The 20,460-nt window shown below is 37.9% G+C and overlaps 1 protein-coding gene across 10 annotated transcripts in view; it reads right to left on the reverse strand.

The window, feature by feature from the left end:
• Positions 1-20,460, reverse strand: part of FOXP1 (forkhead box P1) — a 537,509-nt gene that overhangs the window by 52,392 nt on the left and 464,657 nt on the right. For all 10 annotated transcript variants that reach the window (XM_078152147.1, XM_078152148.1, XM_078152146.1 and 7 more), the window contains one exon: positions 8,091-8,195. In XM_078152147.1, coding sequence (XP_078008273.1) covers positions 8,091-8,195 — 105 coding nt within the window. The remainder of the gene's footprint in view (positions 1-8,090; positions 8,196-20,460) is intronic.

The raw sequence follows: 20,460 nt of genomic DNA on the forward strand, positions 1-20,460 counted from the left end.
CTCACCTGCTTATAAACAAAATCATTTTGATCATGTTATCTTTGGGACACTCACAGAAAACTTTCCCCTCTAATTTTCTATTTATCACTAGAGGGCACTGTGGTATTTAGGCCACTGACCTCAAAAAACACAAACTCCTGGAAAGGTCTTGAACTCCTAAATAGTATCAGAAAGGTTAATAAGGGTGCTGAGCAAAAGGAAAAGAAAAAATCAGCAGGGTCCAGATTTCAAGCTACTACCCCAAATAGTAGATCTGGTCAGATTCTGATTTTGAATCATCACATAATTTTAAATCAATTCTATGATGCAAAAATACCTTACTATGATCATCTGTTACCTATAATATGAAATGTGTCAGTCCAATATATTTTGATTTTAAGATAGGAATTAGGTTTTTCATATGTGTGTAACAACATTTCCTTTGCTTATGGATATATATGTACGCATCTATGTATATGCACACACACATAATGGTGTTATGTGTAGGGATGGATATGAGCATATAAGTAGTTTTTTGACCTCTTTATTTGGTCAAAAGTATGTTGTACAGTTAGGCAATTTTACTGCAGCACATTCTGACATGCAAATGATAGCAATTAATGGGTTTGAAACAATTTATGATTTCCGGCCTACTTCAACATGTATTAGCATATACCTGGTTTCTTTAACATACACTTTGTTTTTCCAAAACCACAAACACTGTTGCTGGAATTTCATGTGGAAGTGCTTAAGGGGTTGAAAGTTAACACCTTTGTGAGCTGTGCAGACCCACAGTTGCAGCTCAACAAAAGCCTCTTTGTAGAGGCTTTCTTGAAATGTTTTCTTAACGTGTTCCAAGTAGTTTTAGGCAGGCAACTAAGGTAAACAAGATGTGACCATGATAAAAACACTTGTGAAAACATGACAGAATGCACTTAAGTCATTTCTTTCCCATTAAACTCTTTGGTTTCTTAAAGTTAAATTCACAAGAAGCCCAATTACCAACGAAGCTCCCGATATCATTCATAGTGCGCTCTTTCTCTCTCTCTCTCTAAAAGGCCAAATGGTCTTTTATCAAGGTTTATTAAGCTGTCCTCTATCAGAGGGTGAAAATCTTACAGGTGAATATGTTTCAATATAAAAAAAACTGGACATAGGAAGATGAAATGAGTAATTAAGTGGCCAATCTTCAAAGTATGATTGTATGTTCAAAATATGGATATAATCTCAGCTATTTTTTCCACCATTAGAAATGGCTCAAAATTCCCCACTCCTCATAAAAGATGGAATTTCTAAGTATGGAACACTTTTCATTTCTTCTTCATAGGAAAACTGGAGAAAACATATATTTTACTGAATAATAACACCTGATATTTATGGGAAGTGAGAGTTGAGTACTATCTTACTTGATATGTGAGACAGAAAAACATGCCACATACAGATCTCCAAATATATTCCAAACCTTCTCCAAGAAAAAAAATGTAAGCCCCAAACCAGCAACATTCTTGATATTTTAGGTTCTCTTTGATATAGGGGGATGGGGAGGAAGTTCAGTTTGAGAACAGGAAACAGGAAGGGAATATGGCTAAAATTTTTCATGCCATAGTGATGCCAATGGACTTGCTTTTGTTTTTAGGTTAACTGAGTATTCCATGCCATGCCATGCAGTATACAACTGTTTCATGAGAGCTAGCACAGGCACCTGCTGATAGCAGTTAGCTCTAACTGATACAACCATCATATGATAAAGCATGGTTGACAGATTTGAAAAATAAAACCACACACTAAAATGCAACTTGTTTTGAAAAGAAATAGGGAAATAGTATGCATGCTAGAATGTATGTGCTGGTTCTGGTAAGTATCCTCCTGTTGGCTGTGAGTGAAAGACAACCAAGGATTGTTATTTGTACAGTATTTATCTCTGAAATCAAGGGCCCTGTGGTGTACCTCACCTTAGGAACAAACACTACAGAATGATCACAGAGGAGTGTCAAATCTCTTTTTTTGATTTACCAACAGTTATGATATTTCTTCCTCAGGAGGGGAAAAATGAACCATATTTTTAGACCTGGGAATATCATTTTCTTCCCGTTTCCTCTCTCCCCTCTCCTTTTTAATGGTGGCATTTTACTGGCAGAGACTTCCATTCTAAATAACTTATCAAGGGTCACTTTAACAACTCCATTTTACTAGCTAGAGTGGTAGTAAGCTTGGAGAAGAGCTGCCAAGCCAAATCACTTTCCTACTCAGGCAATGTAGTACTTGAGCCTGCTCAAAAAAATGGAAACTGTGACATACCTTTGGTTTCTCCTGCCAGACCACCCCACTTGTGGCCCACAAATAACTCAATAACTATGGTGTTATTGTTTAATTGTTTCAGTCACATCTGACTCTTCATGAGCTCATTTGTAGTTTTCTTTGCAGAGATATTGGAGTGGTTTGCCATTTCCTTCTCCAGTTCATTTTACGGAAGAGGAAACTGAGGCAAACAGTATTAAGTGATTTGCCCAGGGTTACACAGCTAGTAAGTATCTGAGGCCAGATTTGAAATCAAGATGAGTCTTCCTGACTCCAGCCCTAAAACTCTATTCACTATGCCACCTAGCTGCCTAATACATAAATATGAATAATATGTGTGTATGCATATGTATATACACACACATATCTATATACATACACACAGATATCTACACACATACATATATATATATATATATATATATATATATATATATATGAAGAAATATGAGGCTTTAACAAAACATGGAATGAAATACAAATGAGAAAAGCAAAGGCTTAACAAATTCAGATTTTATAGCTTCCAAAGCTAATTATTAAGACTATATATAATCAATGGTGAGATTTTCCACTAAGTATACTTTTAACGAATAGCCAACAAAACTTTGATATTATATTTAATGAATCTAAGGATGACATCTAAGAATCTAAGGATGTTCTCTTTGCTCCTTAAATATTCCTTTCTTGGAAAAGAGCAGGGGGTATGCTTTGTTTTCTCTTCTAGATGGTAGATAAAGGCAAGGGTTAGATATCTAAGAAAATCAAAAGTTACTGTCTTCCAGACAATAAAATTCAGGGTCATGAAGTGTGAGTATGGAAAAGGGAAGTGGAAATATGGCCATTTTAGAAGCCAATGGGTTAAAAAGGTAAAATACTTCATTTGTTTCAACAACTAATTACTAAAGACCACTGTGTGCCTTGCCCATGATAATGGTTGGCAAGCTGGCCATGCAGTCAAAAGACCTGTATTCAGAAACGCTTTCTGATACGTACTGGTTATGCAATCTAGGGCAAGTTACATAAATTCTTAAGTCTCAGTCAACTTTTTAAGACTAAGCAGTAGAGTAGCTGCACACATGGCTCAACAGAGGGTGTTTCCTCCCAAAGAGTTCACTACACCAGTGAAAATCACGTCAGGCATTCCCTGCCGCCCCCCACCCTGTCACCCCATCCCAAATGCCAGTCACTGGGCATCCTGCTGGGGAATATAAAGACCAAAACAGAGCCAGTCCCTATACTTAAGCTTAGATTCTACTGGAGTAATAAGTCATAAAGGTCAGGTCAATGTTACAAAACCATTGGGATCAATTGCTTGGTTAAAGGCATAAATGATTTGCCCATCCAATCTGCACGTAACACAAAGCTGGGAGAGATAGCTAATATGCAGGATGACAATCAGGCTCTCAAAGGGATCATTAAAGCCTAGAGGGATGATTTTAACAGAACGAAATTCAATAAGAATAAATGTAAATTTTTCCAGTAGGGTGCAAAAAAAAATTAAGTTCACAAGTACATGACTGAAGACACCTGATTAGGCAGTACTGGTTCTGAAAAAAGATCTGGGAGTTTTAGTGTACTGACAGCAAGCTCACTGAGACCACAGTGTGATTTGGCCAGCTCAAGAAGAGAATGTGATCTGGGGTTGCATTAAGAGAGGTAGAGAGAGGAATAAAGAGGTGATGGCCTTTCTGTGCTCTGTCCTTCTCTGTACTGCACTGAATTCTGGACATCTTACCTGAAGAAGGAAATTGCTAAGGTAGAGAAAGTCCAGAGGAGAATAAAGGAGATGGTGAAGGGACTTAAGCCCATGTTATATGGGGACTGGCTATAGGAATTTGGGATGTTTAGACTGGAGACAAGAAGACTCCAGCAGACATGGTACCTGTCTTCAAGTATTTTAAAGGCCGTCTTGTGGAAGACCCAGGAGCAATGTACAAGTTGTAAAGAGTGCAATTTTGGCTTGAAGCCAGGAGAAACTTCCTAACAATTAGAGCTATACAAAAGGGTTGCCTAGAAAGGTGGTGGGGTCCCCCTCCCTGGAGTCTTAGGGTAGAAGCTGGACTGTCACTTGTGGGATATATAGTGGGGATTCCTTCTGCTTATACCTGGAGCAGATGGCCACTGATACATCCATTAAACTTGGGCTTTTTAAGACAAATTATGAAGAAGTATTTCTAGGTATTCAAAGAACTCCTAGTACAATGTTCATCACATCCTAGGCACCCTCAGAGCAATCTCATCTTAAACAAACAACCCACCTCTGCCAGTGATTACTATGTTCATCATGGCAGGATGTTTCCCATCAGTTGTGATGTTCCCAATATGGGCTTCGAAGCACAATGTGTCATCAGAAATTTTCTCTGATATTTCATGCTGGCTACCACTCAAGAATTCCCTGAGCATCGGTCCATCTAGCAAACAAGACAGGCATAGTGCACTGACATCATTAAGGCCTAACCAAGGGCAGGGAACCAAGGGCTCCTGCACATGTGGCCTTCTGGGTCCTTGGGTGAGGCCTTTTGACTCTTTTATTTAGAGGATTTGTTCTGTGAAGTTTGGCTTTAATCAAAGGGCTGCACTTGAGGACCCAGAGGACCAGATGTGGTCTCAAGGCTGAGGGTTCCCACCCCACATCTCCTTCCTTCTGCTCAGAAAATTGCCATATTCAAGGATGATGAGGAAGACATCTAATCCCTCCTAAAACACAAAAGTCTTGTAAAGCACATTATAGGTGTGGATTGGTCATTACCCAAAAAAGGAGGAAATTTTTATATAAAGGTAAGAACTTGCTGTGATTAAAGCCACACAACCTCCTAGTAATACAACCTGGAGAAAATTCAGGAATTCGAAGCTGATCTTTGCCAAATTTTTCCATGTTATAAGAATATAATTAGATGAATAAAGGGGAAAAAACCAACTCAAACCAAAGACTCAAACCAAAAATATTCTATTATAAGCGAATTTATAAAAGTAAAGCTGTTAAACAGAATCAAATGACTGGAAAAGACCATTCTTCAATTTAAAACATATTATCAGTGTTATTGAATGTCAATGTCTAGGGACATCTTGAGTCATTGCTTTGTGCTTAAGAAGTGCTGGTTTTACATTTAGAAGCCTTGGGTTTGAATCCCAGCTTGGACTCTTCTGAAATGAGCAAGTCAGGGAGCCACTCTCGGCTTCAGTTTTTTCAATGGGAAAATAGGACCAACAATAATTAAACCACCTAGGTCACAGGATTTTTGGGAGGAAAGAACTTTGTAAAGCTTGAGGAGCTATAAAATATAGACAACTGATAATGTATATAATCTCTAATCAAGAATTCATCTATGAAAGTACTAAAATAAGGCTTCTTGATCTAAGGCCCATGGATTAAAAAAAAGTGATGACTATTTCTATATCACTGATTTCCTTTCTAATCATACATGTTTTGTTTTTAGGTATTTAATACATAATTCTAAGAAGGAGGTCCATAAGTTTTGGCAGACTGCCAAAGGGGTCCATGACACACAAAAAAGTTAAGGGCTCCTGCATTAAAAGGTACAAAACAATGTCATATGTACATTCATTTTGCTTTGATTAATTACAAAAACAGAAAGTGGAACTTCAAACCCCTGGTTCAACTGGGCACATGTCTACTTTCATAAAAACAAAAAATACACTTTAGCCAATTAATCTGAAAAGAAAACCAAACTGCATATACCACACTGACTCCTTTTCAGCATATTAAGAAAGCATAAAAAATGAAAGGCAACAAGGGAGAGCAGATTAAAGTAGCCTCAGAATCAGGAAGACCTGAGTTCAGGTCTAGCTTACACTGTTTGTGTGGCCCTGGGGACACCATTTAGCTTCAAAGTGAGCCAGACAACTCTCTTGTGGCTAATGAAGAACACATGCTGATCTATATTGGTCAAGGACATGTCCTCATGGCAAGTTTCCTTCATAAGTGAAGTCACAGGACTGGACCAAACCAAAGCAAATGAAACAATGACAATGATGACAACAACAATAACAACAACCACCAAAAAAAAAACCCGCAAAATTCCCCAGCATTAATTAGGCAAAAACTTTATTCAATGAAACTCCTCATAGGTAATGCTGGAAATATCGAAGGGAATCTTTATTAAAATTTTGAAGTCCACCAAAATGGAGATAGACATCAGCTTTACACCGTAAATATTAGAGTGACAAATATTTAGTTATGTGAATTAGCTATTTGTTTCCTCTGTGATCCTAAGAAGGGAGAGGACATCCTCTCTAAAGGGAAGAAAAGACTGGCTGGTACTTGGCCTTTATTCATAGGGACAGGATCAGACCTGTGATTTCACTGGCAGAGAGACACTCCAGCATAAGGAAACTTCATCTGCCAATGCAGTTTGGCACCTACTCTACAAAGTCCTAGTTATAAAGAGCTGCCTAGAGCACTGACAGGTTAGGTGACTTATCCAGGGTCAGACAGCTGTTGGGTGTCAGAAGCTGGACTCAAACATTACTGTCTGAAGTACATCACTACAGTCCTACTCTGAAGCCTCCTAAGGTCATGGTGGTGAATCTAGGTTTTCAATATGGTTTTGCCGGTGGGATGCTAGCCTAGAGGACCTGAAGCGTCTCCAGCATCATCAGATATCAGTTCAACCACAGACTATTAGCAATGAACACTGAATAAATAAATCAATCAAAGAACATTTATTATGCACTAGATACCATGCTTAACCTTTGGGATGCAAAGACAAATTGAAATAATCCCTGCCCTCAAAGAGCTTAATTCTATTAAGGAGAAAACATGTACATGTGTAAGTGGGTACAGAATAAATGAAAAACCAATCCCGTAAGAAGAAAGGAATCTAGTAGTTGGGGGGTTAAGGAAGGACTTTGTTTACTGTTGTGTTTAAGCTAAATCTGTGTGTGTGTGTGTGTGTGTGTGTGTGTGTGTGTGTGTGCGCGCGCGCGCGCACTATAGTGTATGTTAAATGATTCATTTAAACACATTTTGGGAGTGAAAAGAATATGAGGCTATGTTTCTAGTTAGTGCTAGAGAGATGCAGCAATGATGGGCTTGAACTATAGCTAAGAGAAATTAAAAATATCTCTAAAAGTCAATTACTGAAATTTACTACAATTCTTATACAAAGGGGAAAGCAATGTTTTAGAACACCTCAATTAGTCAATTCAATATGAATTGTGCAAAAAGAGACTGAGGCTGAAGGCATTTCATGCCAAAGATACTTCTTTATATTTTGTAAAAAAAAAAAAAATTATTGACATATGAAGATAAAGTCTTTGGTCAAAATTCTATCAATTGACTGTACCAAAATGAAGTACTATTTTGACCATAGTTTTATATAAGGACAAACAGAAATTGCTCTTGGTTTTCTTTTTTTCCCAAATTATGTTAGTTCTGATTGTATGAGCTCATTATGGATGCATGATTAAAAAAAGAGGAAAAAAATTACCTGGGAATAAAATGTTACAGCTAGAATTATATGGGGCCGTCTAGTCCCCCACATGAATTTAACAGATGAAGAAATTAAGGCAGAGAGTTTAACTAACTTGTCCAGGATTTGGTAGTTAATTAGGTTCAAAGCCAATATTGAAACTCAGGTATCCCAACTGTTAGCCCTTTGCTCTTCTCACTACAATATAGCCTGATATAGCCTGAGAAACACTGATTTTCCCTCACAAGTCTGCATTCTCTTGGGTGGGGTGGGGGTAGGGAGGTTCTGTCTACTACTGAAATTCATTTTCATGAAGAAGAGCACAGAAAATGAGAGGGCATGCTTATGTAAAAGGTAGATAATGACTAAAATCATTCTTACTTTAGAAATGATTGGAAATCTTCACACACTGCTTCACAGCCTGGCCACTTGCACACGCCATGTCCATAGAGTGGGTGGCTATGGGGGTGATCCTCATGGGATAAACTGAAAGAAGCCAAGACAAGGAAAAAGAATGTAACTTATTTCTCTACATTATTCCAGTCAGCAAAGACACAATGGACCAAACATATGACATAAGCCTGCTATTGTTTTTTTTCTTTTTTACTTTAAAAAATCCTTCCCCCTACTTATGATTTTTATTTTATTCAAAAATGGTTCAGTGAAGTTGCATGAAAATCTACCTAGCAAAATGTAAGGCTGTACACCTTGATACGAAAATCGTCTGACAGGTTTTTCAATGCCACAGTAGGTAATTTTTTTTAGGAGAAATTTATTAACATTACACACTCTCAGTTAAACCTCATTCAGATGAAATGTGTCCATTTACAACTCTGCAGATTCTTAAAATATCAAGAACTGAAAACGTTGTAATTTATATAATAATAAAAACTTCAAGAAATCCCTCCTTAATTTTGATATCTTAACTCTAGGTTTTCTATCCGGCATATTATTAAACTGCCTTCTTCTACCGCGTGCTCATGGGGCTTTCACATACTCAAATGGTGTCACTAAATGTTTTCCAATGCAGAATTCAATACAATGGGCAAATGTGCGATTAAAGAACTGAGAAATACCAGTGGGTCAGAGAGGACTATTAGCCTTTTTAGACTGGGAGGAAAGTTCACATTTTCAAACTATTCAAACCAAGGATTACAGGAAATTTTCTTATGAATGCTAAGGGGTTAATCCTTCTGCAGGATTCCAATCAATACGTAATGATTTGGCTGCACTGATCCAAGTCATAAGATGCTTTGATCCAGTCCACGTGGTGCTGAGGGAAATGTAGCCGCTGCTCTCACTGATGAACCTTATTCTAAAATATTTTCCTCTATTAGATTTCTGCATTCAGACTTTTTTCAAATAAATTACTTTTGCACTGGTTTCCATAACCTTAGATTCCATCAAATACAATGTAAAAAAATAATAACATTGAGAGCTATGTTTTTTTTCTCATGCACATTTCTTTGGTCACTGAGGCTATCTGTGGCCTGGTCCACTCGCACTGCTATATTCTCAACTTGAAGTGAAACTATGCTATTATTATACGCATAAAATCACTTTATTATTATTAACTTATTGTTGTTGTTTCGAGATTGGGTCTCCCTATCTTGCCCAGGCTGGAGGTATAATGGTCATTCATGGACCCAATCTCATTTCGGGTGTGCCCAGAAGTTTTGACTTGTTCTCTTTTCAACCTAAGCCAATTCATCCCTCCTTAGCAGTCTGCTAAGCTTTTGGGGGGTTAACCATACTGGTGTCAACCATAGTATGGAACTGAATTGGCTTGAGCCCTACTACTGCTCAGAACTGGGGAAGTCAAGCAATCTATCAGCTTAGCCTCCTGGTAACAGGCATTAATAGGGACTTCTGTTCTATAGTCACATGCAACATGTTACATAAACCCATTGCAACAATTTCTAAACCATATATGGATGAATACGATTTGTTCCTCTTTAATGACTGTAAGACAGCATTTAATGCACAATACAGAGCAGATGGCAAAAGTCAACCAGAGAACTTGATTTTTTTAATGTAATATAACAACCATTGTTTCCTACAACCTTTTAACAAACTTCAAGATCTTCAGGATAATCGAAGAATACTGACAAGAGACCCTGCACCTGAAGTAAAAAAAAAAAAACAATTTCCTGAAAGAATGGGAAAAAATATGTAGAGAGACAGTATGCCAAGGCACTGATGCTTTTCACACAAAGCAAGACTGAAATAGTGGTGGTGAGGTCAATTCACTTGGCTACTGGGACACATTCATTACAAAAGCCAGGAGACACCATGAGAGCATCTGAAAGAGGGGCAAATCCACTAAGCGTGAGGAATGAAAGCAACCACATCTTCCCCCTAATCTAAATAGGGATAGATGATGAAAAGACACACATTCTCTTTTAGATTGCTGAGAAATAAGGAGATAAAAAAGACCACTCAAGACCATTAGATTACCAGTGCAATACTGGCATAATCTCAATGTGCATTGAATTAAAAAGAAAATTTTAAAAGGATATTTCAAGCATTAGCTGAAGTCGTTATTTGTACCCCTCTCTAGAATGTTAACATAGGGGTTTTTTTATATCAGTAGGCTAAACTATTTAATCAAGATAAAAAATTAATATCAATAGTTCAAAATTGCATATAATTTTCTATTTATCCCACTGTGCTTCTACTGTTAAGCTGAAATTGTTTTAAAAAAACAATATGACTTCTGTACAGTCAGATTTATAGCTGAAAATTAAATTTAAATGATTTAACATGGTGTTTGAAGGTGAGGGGTTTTTTTTTGTTAACTTATTTAATTGTGAAAAATCCGAGAGAATGAATAAGAAATTGTCCTAATATGTTATTCATAGCTCGATGAGGCACCTTCACTTCACAGTAGGTGTAGATCAAAACTCATCACAGCTTTAGCAAAGCTAATCTTCATAGAGATGACTAGTCTAACAAAGGCCTAGAAGTGCTGGACATTTCTACATTGCACAGGTTTATTTTTAATCAATTTCATTGGTAGCTTTGGTTTATACATTGCCTCAATTTCCCCCTGTATCCTTTCAACTCTTGGAGAGTCATCTCTTACAATAGTACATTTTTTTAAAAGAGGAAAAAAGTCAGTCAAACTAATCAATACATTAAAAAAAACTGATACTATGAGTGCAGTATGGCATACCTGTGGAGTTCCTTACCTCTGAAAAGGAGCAGGGAGAGATACAGTTCTCTCTTTTTCCTTTGAGGCCAATTTTATTCTTTATACTTTCACAACATCCCTTTCAGATATCTCTGTGATTATTTTTTCCCATTTACACTGACGTAGCTATTGTCTCTATTTGTGGTGTTAAACTCAAATCAAAAGGGCTGCATATTGACTTAGATAACTTACATTATGTCACACCGTATTTTTATTTTATTTTGCTAAACATTTTCAATCTGCTTCAAGCCCACACTCAGGAGTGCTGTGGGCCTCCAGTTTTGTTTTGTTTTTTGGTTGGTTTCTTTTTTGGTGAGGCAATTGGGGTTAAGTGACTTGCCCAGAGTCACACAGCTAGTAAGTGTTATGTGTCTGAGGCTGCATTTGAATTCAAGTCCTCCTGACTCCAGGGCCAGTGTTCTATCCACTGCGCCACCGAGCTGCCCTGAGCCTCCACTTTGTAACCTCTTGTTTGTACTGTTTTCCTGGTTCCTGGCACTCTGCATCAGTTCGTCTAAGTCTTTATAAGCTTCTCTGTAGTCATCACGTTAATCACGTTAACATTCCATTAAAGTCATTTACCACAATTTATTTAGCTATTTCCTAATTGATAAATATATACTTCCTTTCCAGTCCTTCATTACCACACAAAAAAGTAATGACAATATTCTGGCATATATGAGGGCTTCTTTTTTGTCAATGACCTCCTTGGGATATGAGCACAGCAGTAGAATTTCTGGGTTAAAGAGTATGCTCATTTTAGCCACTTAATTTTTTTTAGCTAGCATTTATAGAGAACTTTAAAGTTTGCAAAGTGCTTTACAAATATTATCTCATTTAATTTTAAATTAAATGATTCCAAATTGCTTCTCGGAATGATTGTACTAAATGCCCAGCTCTATCAACAACGCATTAGCGTGCCTGTCATTCTACACTGCCTTCACCTCGGACCCATATTTTGTCACTTTGTACATAGTGAGGTGTAAAGTAAGCCCTTAGGTTTGTTTTGATTTACACTTTTCTTATTATTCGAAATTTGAAAACTTCCTTCACATGGTTGCTAAGATTTTGCCACTGTTCTTTTAAGAACTGTTGGCTCACACCCTTGGTGGTCACTTCTCTATTGCAGAATGGCTTCTGGTCTTAGATATTTCTGTCAGTTGTCAGCTGGGTCTTTAATTATGCAAATTGGATTGTCTTTCAAAAACTGAAAAGTATCCCTCATAAGAGAAATCCTTATTAAACAGTGTTTTTTCAGGAGTGGGACTGGAATAGTTTGGAACTGGGTCTTTTTTTAAAAATAATGGACACAACATAATTGCTTTGCAGGGATCCAGAAAATGGACTGATTTTTTTCTAAATCCCATTCACCTAGAAAGTTATAGAATAGAGTTCATTTTTCCAAAATTTCCAATTTCATTCAAGGCTTTAGCAGACAATGCCAGATGAACTTCTGAAGGGCAGCTCTTAAATGATTTTATAACAAATAATGGAACAAGACTATTTTTGTCTTGCTACCTTTTGACATACTACAAAAGGGACAACAGAGGAAAGGGGAAAAAAATGAACAAAAGGATGGATTTTCCTTGAATTGTTTTAGAACTACATTTGTCCAGGAAAACATAGCTAAAAAGTAAAGATGTAAGTGTCTATGGTGAGAAAAACTTGTCTGAGTCTGAAACATTAAATTGTTCAAGGATAGCTTATCATGTGAAAAATACAACTTCTTAAATATTGCCAAAGTCAGGAAGATACAAAGATGCATTTAATTTTGACAAGATTTAACATGTTAGCCAAAAGGTTTAACTTCCTTACTTGGGGTCAAAACTTTATTAAATGTCTTCTATAAAGGATTTTTAAAAAATATAAAATGCAATTGTGTTCATTTTATCAGTGCTTTCTGATATATTGCACCAGACTGTAAACCTCCTGAGGGCAGGGGCCAGATCCTTAATCTGTGTTATCTCTTTCTGGCAGTTAGCACAGTATTTTCTGGTAGAGTGTGAACCCTTCCTCCCCCAACCTCTAAGAGCCTTAATAGCTTACAACTTCACCAAGACTTTCGGGACACTGCATACTATGCACTTAGTGTTTGTGGAAATTGAAAATGGAGCTGTAAACATTAAACACTTACATGTAAAATACCAATGCCAAATCCAAACAAGGAACATTATATTATGATATTTTTACCCAGAAAGAATCAAATTCAAATTAGAAACAGGTATAAAATGAGGTCAAAGGTAAAACCTTTCTTATTTAAGTCTTTTCTTCCCATATCTATTAATTTAGATTCTTCTTTTTAATTAACATGTAGGGAGACAGAGTGACGTAACATATACTTAAATTTTATTTTGTGCAAATATTGAACATTGATTTTTTTTCTCCGACCCCCCATACCTCCCACCACCCCCTGCCACTCTTTCCAACTTAAAAGAAAAACAAAATCCATGTAAAAAAGACATATGATCAAGCAAAACAAATCCCCATTTTGGATACATTCAAAAACATGTTTTACATTGCAAATAAAATCAAGGGTGTCCCAAAAGTATTAGTGCAGTTTTCAATTTTTAATATCTAAGACTTCAGGAACACCTTGTATACTTTTAAAATAAAATTTAACAGTATTTTCTGATATACAAAATTATAGTAGCCAATAAAATTATTAATTTCTTTTTATTAAAATGTTCTAGGCTGTATAATGCCAAAATACAGATAATTTCTGCAAAAAAGAAAAAACCCACTAGCTTAGAAATGCTGCTTTTTTTGTGGGGGGAGGGGAAGTTAACTATAAGACAGTCAGCTGGGGAAAAGTGAGACCCTGACTCTTTAAAATCAACTTCACCAAGATTTTCCAAAAAATGTTTTTATCAGTGACTCTTCATAATTAAATTCTAAAAGTTCACTAGTAAGATACAGGGCTAGATTTTGACTCAGATGATCTGGGTTAGAATCCTATCTCTGCCGATGACCTTGGTAAGTCACTCAGTCTCAGTTTCCTCATTGGTAAAATGAGGGTGTTGGGCAGAGAGGTAGTTGTCCAAAGGATAGGGAATTGGACTTGGATCCTGGAAGACCTAGACCTGGGTTCAAGTTCCACGTCTATGTGTGACAACCTCGAAAATGCCCAATTTCGTTTTGACTCCACTAACATGTTTCCTCCAAGAGGAACTCAACACCAGGATTCTCATCATGGAAACTACTTCGGCTCTGGCACTCAGCACCTCCTCAATTGCCTGTCCCCTTTAAATTAGACTGTCCCCACACTGGAAGGCAGAGCAAAACGTCTCTCCCAAAGTCTCCCTTACAGAAGGCTCAGAACTTCCAGTAAAGTCTTCATCTCCCACCAGTGGCTCTGCTTGGTTTTAACTCCTTGAATATCACAGCACACCCCTACTGCAGCCTGGTACCCTTTTAGGTACTGTCTTCCTCCAGTGGATTGTCAGCTCCTTGAGGGAAGGGATTATCGTTCTTTTCCTTATCTGTTTCCCTAGTGCTAAGTACTGTGCCTGCCACTCAGTAGGCAACAAATAAATGTATATTTATAGACTATGGATCCCCAGGCTAGATGACCTCCAATGTCCCTTACAGCTTGAAATATGATCACTGAAAGTAAGGTTTCCAAAGAGCTTCACATACATTATGCCATTTGATTTGTCGTAACTATAATATGAGGTAGGTGGTATAGATATCTCCATTTTACAGATGAGAGCCACATAACTAGCTAAGTTTTAGAGGCAGGATTTGAACCCAGGCTTCTCCTGATTCCAAGTCCCACAGTCCTTACACTCTACCAAAACAAGGAACATTTGACTGCCATTAAATTTACTTATTAATACTAAGTATGCATAGCTGATCATATTTAGTAAAGTGGTCTCTATATATATATATATATATATATAGTCACATATAGTCTTTAATGATTTCTGATCTAGGAGCACCAAAGTCTAATTTGTCTCCATGGAAGCAACTATCAAATGGCCCATGGAGAATATGCATTAGGAGTTCTTCATATTCTAGATGACAGAACCACTCCAAATTCAGTGCCCCTCTGTCTTTCAATAGAAAAGCAGTGACATATGAAAGGATTTTTCCTCGCTTCTACCAAAGACCTTGGGTTTTTCTTCTAAGACTTCCTAAATCCCTTTGGTTCCTTTCCCAAATTAGCCTCTGCTTAAGTCTTTACTCTTTGTCTCTAAATTATTAAAGAATGGAAACGCACAATTATATTAATACTGTCTTGTACTATGGCAATTTTTTTTAACAGATCAATGAGATTTGCAATAGTGATGGTGTCAAAGATAGCTGGAAAATGCAGTAAGGAAGATCAACCTATGATAATTAATTCAGTGTTTCAAGTGTCATATTAAACATATACATATATAGGCACACACATATATGTGTGTGTGTGTTTATATAGTTGATGCTTTGATTTTGATTTTATTTTGATGCATATATATATGCATATACATATATATGCATATATATATGTATCAAAATACAGGATTCCATCTTGCTACAGTTGAGATGCTATGCTGATGGATTAAAAATCTTTGTAGTTTTCTAATAACCTCCAAATACTAGAAAATGACATTTTTTTTTGTTTCTCAGTTTTTGCTAAGGCACCCTTAAGGCACAGTGTATTGTTCTCAATAGGACTCAAAGCTAATGTAAAAATACAAGGAGTGAAAGGGAATCCAGTAAATGCAGTAAAATCTCAGCTACCTGCAACTCCATCAGGGATGAGAGCCTGCATGGTTCACTAGGAAGAAAAATAGATTTGGAATCAGAGGCTCTGGATTCAAATTCTGCTTCTGTGGAACTGTTTGACTCTGTGTAAATCATTTCCACTTTCTGGGCCTCAGATCCTTTTGTAAAATGAGGAGCCTCTGAAGTCCCCTCAATCCCCAAAACAGGATCAGAGGATCATTAATTTCCATCCACAAGGGGCTTTAGAGACCACTGAGTCCAATTCCTTCATTTTACAAATAACAAAACTTTGGCACAGAGAGGTTCAATGACTTGTCCAGGGTTATACATGTAATACCTGAGATGGAATTTAAAGTCAGTTTTTCCTGATTCCAAGTTCAGTGCTATACCACACCATGCTTCCTCTCACAAATCACAATCCTCCAATGAGTCTTGACTTTCACAGACTGCTGAGCATTAACCGATTGAGTACCATACATATTTTCATTTTTATCCATAAAACAAATCTTTAAAAACATACTATATGCTTCTCTGCCTTCTTACACAGAACACACTGATGATAATTTAACCTTTTCTTAATCACTGAGAATCATCATTTTTGGACATCAATTAGTCTCTCTGGACTAAGTCAACAAATATGAAGAGCCTACTATGTTCCAAATACTTTGCTAAGCACTAGGGATACAAAGAAAGACAAAAACAAACAAACAAGAAAACCCTACCAAAACAAGACAATCCCTGCTCTCAAGGAGCTCATTCATAGTCTAATGGAGGAGACAATATGCATACAACTATATATAAACAATACACTTAGAAAATCTGGTGAAGATAAATCTTGGAGCAAGGCACTAAGATTAAGGAGGACCACAAAAGGCTTCTTGCAGGCTTCCTTATCTGCAAAGTGAGGGTTTGGATTAAGTCTGGAAGATCCTTTCCATCTATAAAATTCTGTGATGCTGCAGTGATTTCAACTGAGATTGAGTACAACAAAACTGATGAATCCATTGTCTTGTTAGTGAATAATTGTGTTTAGTGGATTCTAAGCACATAGACAGAACTGTAAGGGACCTTTAATCAACTGTCCAAAGCCACTGCACTACATTTCTGGAAGAGCCTTTCCCTGTCCATCCCTCTGCCCAATAGCTAAATAACATTTGTACTTGGACACCCCATGACACTATTGAAGAATCTTGTGCCTTTTGTATGCTTCCCTGTCCCAAACCACCACCCTATCCCCCCCAAAGAGTTAGAGACCTCCTCTGCCATTTTAAACAGGAGCTGTTCTCCCTTCAAAGTATTAACAAGCTCTTGAATGCCAGCACCAGTGGTCCTTTCTCTGTCCACATTCTTCTTGATCTCCATGATACACTTGACATTTTTGACCACCCTCATTTTGGGGATACTTTCTTCTCTCTTGGTTTTCCTAAAATTGTTCTTTCCTTATTCTCCTCCTCCCTATCTAATTGCTCCTTCTCAGTCATATCAAGCCCTCTGACAGGCAATGCTCTTCAGAGGTCGGTGCTGGACCCTTTTCTTTCAATATACACTTATATGTACCACTATTCGTTCTCCTAATCTCCAAGGTTCATAACCTCAATGTTTCCCTCCACTCCTTGCTCTCCCTCAACTTGTATCTCCACGCAGTAGCTCAAGCTTGCTATTTCTAACCCCACATCTCTTGAATCCAACTATTTCCCAACTTTCACAACTATTTGCAGTGACCTCCTAATTGGCCTTCCTGCCTCAATTGTCCAGTATATCCTCCACACAGCCGCTAAAGTGATTTTCCTTAAATCCAGATACACTCCCTTACTCTTCTACTCAACCAAAATCCAATTGTTTCCAATTGTTTCTAGAATCAAATCTAAATTCCTCATTTTGGTTTCTTAAAGCCTTTTACAATCTGGCCCCAATCTAGATTTCCAGTCTCTTCCATATTCTGTGATCCAACAAACTGGTCTTCTTTCTGTTCCATTCACTTAACACTCCATTTCATATCAAGAAACCTTTGCACTGGCCATTGACCAGGCCAGGAATATATAACCTCCTCACCTCAGTCTCACAGAATCTCTCACTTCCTCCAAGTACTACTTTCTTCACAAAGTCTCTCCAGATTTCCCTGTACCCTCCCACGCCCCAAGTACTCTCCCTCCCAAAGGACCTTTTGTTTAACTGCTTGGTATTGTTCTGTAAGAACATCCTGACCCAATCTACTTCACCCCACACCCATCAAAAGCTCCCTGAGGGCAGAGATTGTCTCATTTGTCCTATTTGTTATTTCCGGGACCTAACACTGTGCCAGGCCCTAGTAGGTGCTTAATAAATGCTTATGTGGGGCAGCTAGGTGGTGCAGTGGATAGAGCACTGGCCCTGAAGTCAGGAGGACCCAAGTTCAAATCTGGCCTCAGACCAACCACTTGACACTTACTAGCTGTGTGACTCCCAGCAAAGTCACTTAACCCCAACTGCCTTTAAAAAAAAAAAGTAAAAGAAAAAAAAATTTTAAATGCTTATGGAGGCTGTAAGACTTTCACTATCAGGTTCTCCATACCATCCATTAGGCACACTCCAGTGTACACACAGAGACAAAACATCCTATACTTCTCAAGAACTGTACAGTATTAGATGGCTCCTCTCGTGCTCCCATACTTTGGACCTGCCTTCTCTTCATTCCTGGATCTCTTCTCTCCTGTCAAGGAGTGCATCGCTGCTGCTTTCTTCCCTCCTTTTCACCTTTCTGTCTTTTCTTCTGTTCCTAGTCTCTTTCTTTGCCCATACCTCTTGGCTCTCCTGAGAAAAGGCTGGACTTCTGTAACTATTGGCAGGCAGGTTTCTTTTTTTCTGTACAGCGGATATTAGATATTGAGAAGGGTGGGCAATTCTTATCTGTCTGCTGTTCAGGGATCAATGTCTACATCTTTACCCTCAATGAGACTCTTTTTTTTTGGCTGGTGTTACTTCTAGAATTTAGGCAATGGGGTCCCCAGATATATCTTGCATGTACCTGGTTATTTTTATAGTGTCTCCTCGTTAGAACTTTTTCTTCAGGGATTTTTTTTCCCCTTTCTTTGTGTCCCTTACACCTAACACAGTGGTTGGCACGCAGCAAGTGCTTAATTAATGTCTGAGGCCTGACTTAAAAGATAGCTAAGACTTAAGTGTATATAATAATCTGCACTCAGTTCAAATAGCTTGTTTACTTTATGCATGGCACTGTGCTGGGTGCTGAGAACACAGAAGGATCTTGTGGGGCAGCTGCATGGCGCAGTGCATAGAGCACTGGCCCTAGAGTCGGGAGGACCTGAGTTCAAATCTAGCCTCAGACACATAACTCTTACTAGCTGTGGGACTCTGGATAAGTCACTTAACCCCAATCACTTTGCAAAAGCAACAATAACAAAAAACAAACCAAAAAAACCCAGATCCTGACAACAAGGGGTTTACACTGTTTTCAGTAGAAGCCAATGATTTGATTTCCAACTTTTGAAAAACACTATCCTCTCTCTCCATATGAACTTCTCTTGAAATTTCTCTTTCTTAACATGGTCCTAGCAAAAGGTCTTCATTCTCACCCATCTTCAGGCTACGTCTTCTTCAGTTCAGGCTTCATATTTGGGCTGCATTAATCTTTATTTGTTATTTATTTATTTTTATAGTATAACTATTTTTATATTATATTGTATTTATTATTTATATTAATATGGACTGGGCTTATATCAACATGTCACCCCTACTCTACACAAAAATCTGTCAGTGATTTCCTACTGTCTAGAAAATATATCCTAGACCAAATTCTTTAGCCTAGAATTCAAAGCACTCAACATTTTTCTAACACAATTGCTTTCCAGCTTTGGATCAATGCATTCTCCTCCATGGACTCTATGCTCCACTCAAACTGTAGGCTCCCACTTCTCAAGTCATTTCCTAACTCTGGAATGCACCCAGTTTAACTGCTACCTTTTAGAGTCCTGGCCATTCTTCAGAGAACCAGACAAAATATCCCCTCCTCCATGTTGCTATCTGCTATTGTTCCACTCAGAAACTACCCACCAACTGCTTCGAGGCCTAAAATTAAATAACAGTATGATATCACATTGGCCCAGCTACTACACTCAAATCTAGACTCTTATTTTCAAAAGGTCACTGCTAAATCAGGAGAGCATTCAGAAGTTATCCAGGATGTGAAGGCATCTGAGCAAAGCACTGCGCTTGGAAAAGGCTGAGCTTGGAATTGAACCCAAGACTTCTGACTTGAAAGGGTATCTTTTTTGGGGGGGGAGGAAAAAACAAAAACCAAAAACAAATATAAGGGCTGACCATGTACCAGGAATAGTGGTAGGCAGGAGGGACATTAGACAGAAGGGAAATAACCATGCCCTAATTTACATTAGCTCTTCTTCAGTTTCCAGGAAGACAAGACAATAAGCATTTATTAAACATTTACTATGTGGCAAAGCACAGTGCTAGGTGCTGAAGATACAATGAAAAGCAGAAACAGACTCTGCTCTTAAGGAACTGAATTGTAAATTACTACATAGGTACAACATACATGCAGGAAATCTCAAAGGGTAAGGCTTTAGCATCTGAAGTACTAGGAAAGGCCTCCAACAGAAGGGAAGCATCAGAGCTGAGTCTTGACAGGAAACTGAGCAGTGGAGATGAAGGGGCACAAGACCAGGAATGGATAGCCAGTACAAAGGTTTGTGCTCGTGTGCTGGTACATTAGAGGAGCAAGAAGCAGGCTAGGTGAATTGGATCATAAATTGCATGGAGGGGAGGAAACTATAGGAAGACTGAAAGGGAAGGAAATGGTAAGGGTATGAAGAGCTTTCAATGGCAAACAGTGGAGTT

Source organism: Phascolarctos cinereus, unplaced genomic scaffold, assembly GCF_003287225.1.
Source record: "Phascolarctos cinereus isolate Bilbo 61053 unplaced genomic scaffold, phaCin_HiC Scaffold_4;HRSCAF=312, whole genome shotgun sequence".
Lineage (NCBI taxonomy): Eukaryota > Metazoa > Chordata > Mammalia > Diprotodontia > Phascolarctidae > Phascolarctos > Phascolarctos cinereus.